Source organism: Pantherophis guttatus, chromosome 4 (assembly GCF_059756535.1).
Source record: "Pantherophis guttatus breed Tessera chromosome 4, ASM5975653v1, whole genome shotgun sequence".
Classification (NCBI taxonomy): domain Eukaryota; kingdom Metazoa; phylum Chordata; class Lepidosauria; order Squamata; family Colubridae; genus Pantherophis; species Pantherophis guttatus.
The window spans coordinates 23,873,850-23,881,865 of NC_142066.1; the positions used below are offsets into that span (position 1 = coordinate 23,873,850).

Sequence of the window (8,016 nt, forward strand, 5' to 3'; positions counted from 1 at the left end):
ATGAGTGCTTCCTTTATCTCTCTAATACTCATTAAAGCCGAGAGATACATCATTTTAGGCATGGAGAAAAACCTTATGAAAGATGTCTGTCTAAATCCAATTATTGTCACATTAGAATATGATAGAACTAAATGAAATTCTTCTTGCAGGCCATTGCCTAAAAGTTTCCAGCATGTCCTAGCCTTCAGTTTTGCCATTCAGGAGATCAACAGGAATGAGAACTTTTTACCCAACATCACCTTGGTCTCCAAGATATACGAGAATGGTTTTCAGGCAATGAAAGCCTCTGAGAGCCTTTTCACTCTCTTCTTTGTGGAAGACCGCTGTCAGCTCAATTACAGGAAGGGAAAGGAGCAAAACATCATGGCTGTCATCGGTGATCTCCCTTCCCAGAACACCATCCAGGTGGCCAACACCTTAAATGCCTACAAGATTCCACAGGTAGGTATCTGGGCTCACATAAATGCACAAGAAGGAAAGGGGGGTAGTTTTTAAAAAAACTATCTGTGGACAAAAAGTGGGGGGGAGCCTTCAAAAACAGGTAAAAATATTGGGGAAGTCATTTTGGGTAGTTTTTATTCATTTATTTTGCCAGAGGAATGCAATGCATCAATTACTATTGTAATGCTCCTCCTCCTCCTCCTCCTCCTCCTCCTCCTCCTCCTCCTCCACCACCACCACCACCAACAACAACAACAACAACAACAACAACACCTCCTCTTTTATCATTTCAGGTGTCAAGAGATCTCTGTGTCTTGATTTTATGGCAGCCTTAGCCATTCTTAATTTATATTGTAGTAGTGTCTGATGTTGTCTCTCCATCTTCTGGGTATGCCTCAGTTATTTGATTTTCTCTCTTTTTGTTTATGCCACAACAATTTTAAATATATTTATCAGTAAAGTAATAGATATGTTATCCTTATAATATAAAATGCTAGTTGAAAGTTATTTGAGTGTCACTGTGGGTAATTAATACTGTCTAATCCTTAATGAATAAGCCTCCTCTCTTGTGACTCATTCCTATCTGCTGTCTATTTCTGCTTAGCACAATGAAAGATTGAGGTGACTTTGTCTAAAAAGGGATGAATGAAATGCTAATGGTGGTCTGGTTGCAAAAGCTCTCAGGAAACACTTATTGATCCAAAGATTTAATATTTATCTCTCCCATTAATTATTTTTATGGAAATAAGGTACAAAAGAAATGTGCTTCCTTCATTCTTTTTGACATGTCTGCAAAAACATTTCCTAGCCTGAAGTACATCATTATTATTCCCACTCTGCAGCTCAGTTATGGCACTTTTGACCTGGCATTGAGTGATAAACAGCAGTTTCCTTCTTTCTTCTGGATGACTCCGAATGAAAACCTCCACTATGCTGGGATTATTCAGCTTCTGAAATATTATGGATGGAATTGGATTGACCTGCTCATTCCAGAAGATGCCAGTGGAGAGAGATTTCTCAGAATTCTGAGACCAAAATTCATCCAGAGTGATATTTGCATTTCTGTAATTCAATTTATTCCAAGATTGACAAATTATGACCACAGTACTTTACGGAAGATTAATCTAGGTAAAATAGGGCATGTCCTCTGGTATAGTAAAACCAAAGTAATACTAGTTTATGGGGACATTCAATCTATAGAAGGCTTACGAGTAATTCTTGAATGCTATGAACTTGATCACAGGCTCCCAATAGAGAGGGTTTGGGTCATAAGTGCTCTCTGGGATGTTACTTCTGTCTTTGAGTCACACAAATTCACCCCATTGTCCTTCAATGGCAGCTTGTCATTTGCCCTACACACAAATAGGGTACCAGGCTTTCAAGAGTTCCTTGAGAAGCTAAATCCATATAACTCTAAAGTGCATTTCCTACCTGCATTCTGGGGTACCGCATTTAGCTGTTCATTTCCAAAATACAATATATATGTACTAGACAAAGGAAGCTGCACTGGGAAAGGGGATGTGAGGAGTCTCCTTGGAACTGTCTTTGAAATGGAGATGTCTGGCCAGAGCTACAGTATTTACAATGCTGTCTATGCTGTAGCACATGGTCTCCATGCTATATATTCATCCAGAGCCAGGCAGAAGACAAGAGGCTATGGAAACAAGTGGAATTTTCTGAAAGTCCAACCTTGGCAGGTTAGTAATGATGCCTTTCAATGGGAACATAGCCATAATAATATAGTAATTTCAATTTTTACAAAATTCACTAAGTATAGCAATTGCAATAGCACATATATACTGCTTTACAGTGCTTTATAGCCCTCTCTAAGCAGTTTACAGAATCAGCATATTGCCCCCAACAATTTGGGTCCTCATTTTACCAACCTCGGAAGGCTGGAAGGCTGAGTCAACCTTCACCCTGGTGAGATTTGAACAATCAAATTGCAGGCAGCAGAAGTAGCCTGGAGTATTGCACTCTAACCACTGCGCCACTGTAAACTTTTACGAATGAAGGCAAAAATACATGTCTCAGGATAATAATGCAAGATCAAATTTGGGTAGGTCAATGGGACCAGAGATTTACTCATCTGAGCTTTCAGATTCATGCTGGGGCCCATCTTCAGGAAATTTCTCTCTACTGAAATACCTGCTTTGGGTTGTTATGTCAGTCATGTTTATGTGGTGTCTTCCTGTTGCTGCAAAATTAAATCTGTGTCCTTGGTCACTGCAACGTGAGGCTACCAATGAGTTCGGGTCTCCTCATCTGACTCGTCGTATTGCAAGCTGTGCCATATAGTTGGTGTTTTTCCTTCTTTTTCCTTTTCTCTTCTTTTTCTGACCCACAATTTTTGTCACTTTGTCAAATATTACAATAAGGTTTGTCTGACATGATCTTTTTTTGACAAACCCATGTTGGGTTTTGGTTCTGACTTTTTTGCCTCTAGGTGTTCACAGATTCATTCCAAAAGATAATCATCTTTTCCAGAATCTTCCCAGGGGAAGGCTGAGGTCAGGCTGATAGGTCTGAAATTTCTTGGATTTATGTTTTTTCTCTTTTTTGAAGATGGGAACTACATCGGCTATTTTCCAGTCCTCTGGTAGTTCCCAGCTACTCCAGGATTTTTGAAAGATATAATTCATTGGTCCTGAGATCATGTCTGCCAGTTCCTTCAGAACCGTCGGATGTAATCCATCCGGTCCTGATGATTTGATATCATCTAGGCTGGATTTACCATTTTCTTATCTATTTTAAGTTGTATTCCTGATCTGTTTTTCTCGGTTCTCTTTTTGATAGGTTGGGTTGTTTGTTCCTTTTTGGTTAAGAAAGATGGAAAAAAGTGAATTAAGCAGTTCTTTCTCCCTGTTGCTCATCACTTGCCATTTTCTCCCATTGGTAGACCAATCATTTCCTTGACTTTTTCCTTGTTTTTTCCTTGTTTTTAACATGTAAAGCTTTTTTTGTCACAAGATTTGGCGCCTTAGCTCTCTTGATTTCATCTTTGCAACCTCAGGTTATTTGTTGGTATTCTGCCTTAATTGGATGCCCTTCTTTCCACTTTTTATACTTTTTCTTTTTGTCTTTCAAATTTATAATTTTTAGTTGTCTAGAGGCTTTGTGGTAACCTCTGAAAGTGCTTATTCCTTGTGGCAATTTAGATTTTTATTTACAGATATTATGTTCAGATATTTACAGATCTGATTTTTATTTACCAATATTATAATTATGGAAGTAATTTTTTTCCCAGAGGCCTCTTGCTTCCTTTCCAATCTTCAATCCAAAAAAACTCTCAAATCCAGGAAAAGCCTACCATTTTTCAGCATTTTGTAATTGAGTAGTAGAAGAAAAAATCACTAAAGTAGAAGAGAAGGAAGAATTTTGCATAATAATAGTAATAATCAATGAAATGGGAGGCAGAGGTAGGATGGAAGGACAATACTTGTCTTTCTGTAAGATATGTTTGGTGTAAGAGTTTTCTATCCCGTGCTTGAAGAAAAAAATGATTTAATCTACCAAACTCATAATTGAATTTCCTAATCCTATTTTCTGGACCAGAACTCCAACGAATACGTTTTGTTGTGATATGCATCATATATAATGGGCTGCCAAAAAGAAGAGCTGGTCAATCTATTGTTCCAAGCACCTTAAGGCAGAAGCAGCAATGGATGGAAAATAATCAAGGAGAAAAGCAACCTAGAAATAAGGAGAAAGTTCTTGACAGTTAGAACAGTTAATCCGTGGAATGACTTGCTTCCAGAAATTGTGGGTGCTCAAACACTGGAGGTTTTTAAGATCAGACAACCATTTGTCTGAAATGGTTTAGGGTTTCTTGCTTGAACAGGGGGTGGGACTAGAAGACTTCCAAGGTCCCTTCCAACTCTGTTATTCTATATTCTGTTATATTTCTTAGCAATAGTTCTTATCCCTCATTAAGTTCAAATATGCAATATATCTAACAAAATCTCTATTAATAAAACTTAAACATAAAAATGTGAATATAGTCCAGCAAAATAACATTTTGCCTTTGGAATGTAAAAAAAAATATTATTAACTCTACAATTTGGATGCTCATTAAATATTAATTGAGCACCATTTGGTAAATCCCAGCATGGAACTATACATTCTATTGCCCGCTATTGGCATAAATTTCTCACTTATCTCTCTTATTTTTTAGCTCTGTTTATTTCTGAAAAACCTCCATTTCAACAATAGTGCTGGGGAAGAAATAGTTTTCAATGAGAATGGAAACCTGGCAGCAGCATACGATATCATCAACTTGATTACTTTCCCCAATCGATCCTTTCAGAAGGTCCAAGTTGGAGGTGTTGAACCTCAGAGTTCTCAAAAGGAAGGCCTCACCATAAATACAACTGCCATTGTATGGAATCCCAAATTTAAGCAGGCGAGTTAAACAAACCAGCTAAAACATGGGGATATTTTCTCAATTTCTGGGATTTTAAACCAGTAATCTTAGAGTGGTTCCAAGGTCATTTGGTATCTTTTTAATGTTGTTAAAACACTTTTGTATCCTGGAAAAATGAAGAAGTTCTCAATTCTACATTACACTTTCAGATTGTAGGGAAAGAGCTCACTGGGGTTATGGAAACTCTGGGTTCAGTGGCCTCTTAAGAGCTTAGAGAGGTGGAAGATTGATCTTTTGAAAGGTAACACTGAAGGGAAGATTTACCTTTCTTTATTTAAAAAAATATTAAAAATGACAGTTAAAATAATACAAACAAGAAGGGGAAAGATTTGAGATAGATAGATAGATAGATAGATAGATAGATAGATAGATAGATAGATAGATGGATGGATGGATGGATGGATGGATGGATGGATGGATGGATGGATGGATGGATGGATAATAGACAAAGAGAGAAAGAGAAAGACAGACAGACAGACAGAATTATTTTCCCACTAATGAGTTTATCTGACATTTTAGGTAGGCAGGCAGGCAGGCATTTTCCCACTAAGAAGTTATCGGACTTCTTAGTGGGAAATCAGTTGAAACACAAAGCACGAAAAAAGTCATCACACCTATTTTCCACTACAGGCTAATATAAACATCCCATTTCTCTGGAGTTTTGCAGGAAATGTTTTTCTTGCCAGTTCCCATAGCCAATTCAAAAATCTGGGGACAGCTTCTGGCCATATAGAGATTTAGTCATTTTTTTCCCTCTTCTTTTTCTCAGAGAACTGAATAGCTTTTCTGCAGGTACTAATGCCTGTGTATTTTGAAATACAGGCAAGTTTGGATTATTGTGCTATCCCATTTTATTGTTCATCACAAAATACCACAGATGGACTGTGGACACATATCAAAGTTTGCCATCACCCCAACTCCTGTGTTCACCACACTTGCATGACTGTCCTAATTGTCAGATGGTTTTTTCATAACTGAGTATGTGCAGAACAAGGGAGGCCACTGAAGCTGGGCAATCTGCTTCTTTTACTTCACTCATCCTGTACATGGAAAATCAGGATACCACTCTTGAGTGACAACATAACACAGGGATAATTGGAAAAGGATAGCAAATACTAGACCAGAATATTTTTGCTGTCATCTCAGAAGTTTCAACACTATTTCCCATACATTACAAATTTATTTTGGATTTTCTTCTTACTATTCAAATTTAACAGCTCATTAAGATTATGAGAAACATACTGTTTTATCAACCCCTTTAGGACATCTCAAGTTCCTTTACACACTCTGTAGGGTTCATGAACTGATTTGTATTCAAATTTTCAATAGCAATTCAAAGATTTTTCAGATTTTAACTGCTCCTCTTACTGATTCTAGCAATCAGTCCTAGGAATTCCAAATTTTGCATTATTAGAAATTACAAGAAGCTGGTTTTCTTTAGCTTTTATTTAGAAAGAATGACTGCTGACTGGTTGATTCAAAGCTTGATTATAATCCACTTTAATTCCTTACTCTGGCCATTCCCATTAGACACCACCTTCTGCCACCTGTGTAGAAAGCTGCCATCCTGGGTACCGGAAATTGATTAAGGAGGGGAAACAGGTTTGCTGCTATGACTGTGTTGAGTGTTCAGAGGGAAGCATTTCCACCATGATTGGTAAGAAAACAATATGGATATTTCTTTAAAAAATACAGTATGCTCTAACCAAGTTGGATTCTTGAATATAGTTTTAAAGAAAAGCATAGATTAATTGGGAGCTCTCACTAGCCTTGTTCTTTTTCTTCTTTTTTTAAGTAAAAAACTTTTCCTTATTTAACTGTGTAATCTCTTGTTCAGGAAACGTAGTCTATTGAATAAAAAAATAAACTTTAAAAGGATTTTTTTAAAGCAAACATTTTAATAGCTTTATTCTCTCCAAAAACAGGCATTATCAGGAGGCATAATTGCTAAAAACTTAATCCGATTCAATGTGTAGAATTTTTAGATATTTTATTTATGGTTTTTAGATTCCAAGCAATGTGAGAGGTGTCCAGAAAAACAATATCCAAATGAGAAACACCATCACTGTATTCCCAAAATTATCACCTACTTATCCTACAAAGAAGTCCTGGGAGAAGTCCTGACTGGCTTTGCTGTTTCTTTTGCTGTCATCACAGTTGTGGTGATGGGAACATTCATCTTCCACCAGAACACTCCCATCGTCAAAGCCAACAATTGGGATATCACCTGCACCCTGCTCGTCTCGCTCCTGCTGTGTTTTCTTTGCTCCTTCCTCTTCCTCGGGTGTCCAGGGACAGTCACATGTCTCCTCCGGCAAGCAGTTTTTGGAGTGGTCTTCTCCATTGCGGTGTCTTGTGTGTTAGCCAAAACCATCACGGTGGTTCTGGCCTTCATGGCCACAAAGCCAGGGAACCACATGAGGTTGTGGGTGGGGAAAAGGCTGTCCGTCTCAGTCATTGTTTTGTGCTCCCTTATTCAAACAAGCATCTGTGCTGGGTGGTTGACCATTTCTCCTCCTTTCCCAGACTTGGACATGCATTCCCAGGTGGATGAGATCTTAGTGCAATGCAACGAAGGCTCGGAGATTATGTTTTATGTTGTGCTGGGCTACATGTGGCTTCTGGCCCTCATCAGCTTCACGGTGGCCTTCTTTGCCCGGAAGTTGCCTGACACTTTCAATGAAGCCAAACTCATCACCTTCAGCATGCTGGTCTTCTGCAGTGTTTGGGTGTCTTTTGTGCCCACCTACTTGAGCACCAAGGGGAAATCCATGGTGGCTGTGGAAGTCTTTTCTATCTTGGCCTCAAGTGGTGGCTTATTAGGCTGCATTTTCCTGCCCAAGTGCTACATCATCATACTGAGACCAGAGCTGAATACCAGAGAGCAGCTAGTTAGGAAAAAGACAGATGTGATATCAAGGGCAGCATGAATGATACCTGAATTTCTATGATTTGGATGAAAATTTCTGAATTCTGAATTTTATTCAGAAATAATTGTCTTCTTCAATTTTTTAATAGCAATCACATTTATTGCCCCATAGTGCTTTATAACATTCTCTGGGTGGTTTACAATGTAAGCATTGTTTGCATACTGTGCCCAACAATCTGGGTCTATTCTTCCATCCTCAGATGAATGAAAGACTGAGTCAATC

The 8,016-nt window shown here is 38.2% G+C and overlaps 1 protein-coding gene across 1 annotated transcript; it reads left to right on the forward strand.

Moving 5' to 3' along the window:
• Positions 1-7,794, forward strand: LOC148113897 (vomeronasal type-2 receptor 26-like). Its single transcript, XM_087893518.1, has 5 exons — positions 1-84; positions 202-441; positions 4,616-4,843; positions 6,395-6,521; positions 6,872-7,794. The coding sequence occupies exons 1-5, from the start codon at positions 1-3 to the stop codon at positions 7,792-7,794; spliced, it is 1,602 nt and encodes a 533-aa protein (XP_087749644.1).
• The last annotated feature ends 222 nt before the right edge of the window (positions 7,795-8,016 follow it).

What these genes read in the sequence shown, in the direction of transcription:
- LOC148113897 (XM_087893518.1), top strand. Translation starts at nt 1, where the DNA reads ATGAGTGCTTCCTTTATCTCTCTAATACTCATTAAAGCCGAGAGATAC. An exon ending in GGAATCCCAAATTTAAGCAG is followed by an intron (nt 4,844 to 6,394) that starts GCGAGTTAAACA and finishes CATTCCCATTAG; the next exon opens with ACACCACCTTCTGCCACCTG. An exon ending in AAGCATTTCCACCATGATTG is followed by an intron (nt 6,522 to 6,871) that starts GTAAGAAAACAA and finishes TATGGTTTTTAG; the next exon opens with ATTCCAAGCAATGTGAGAGG.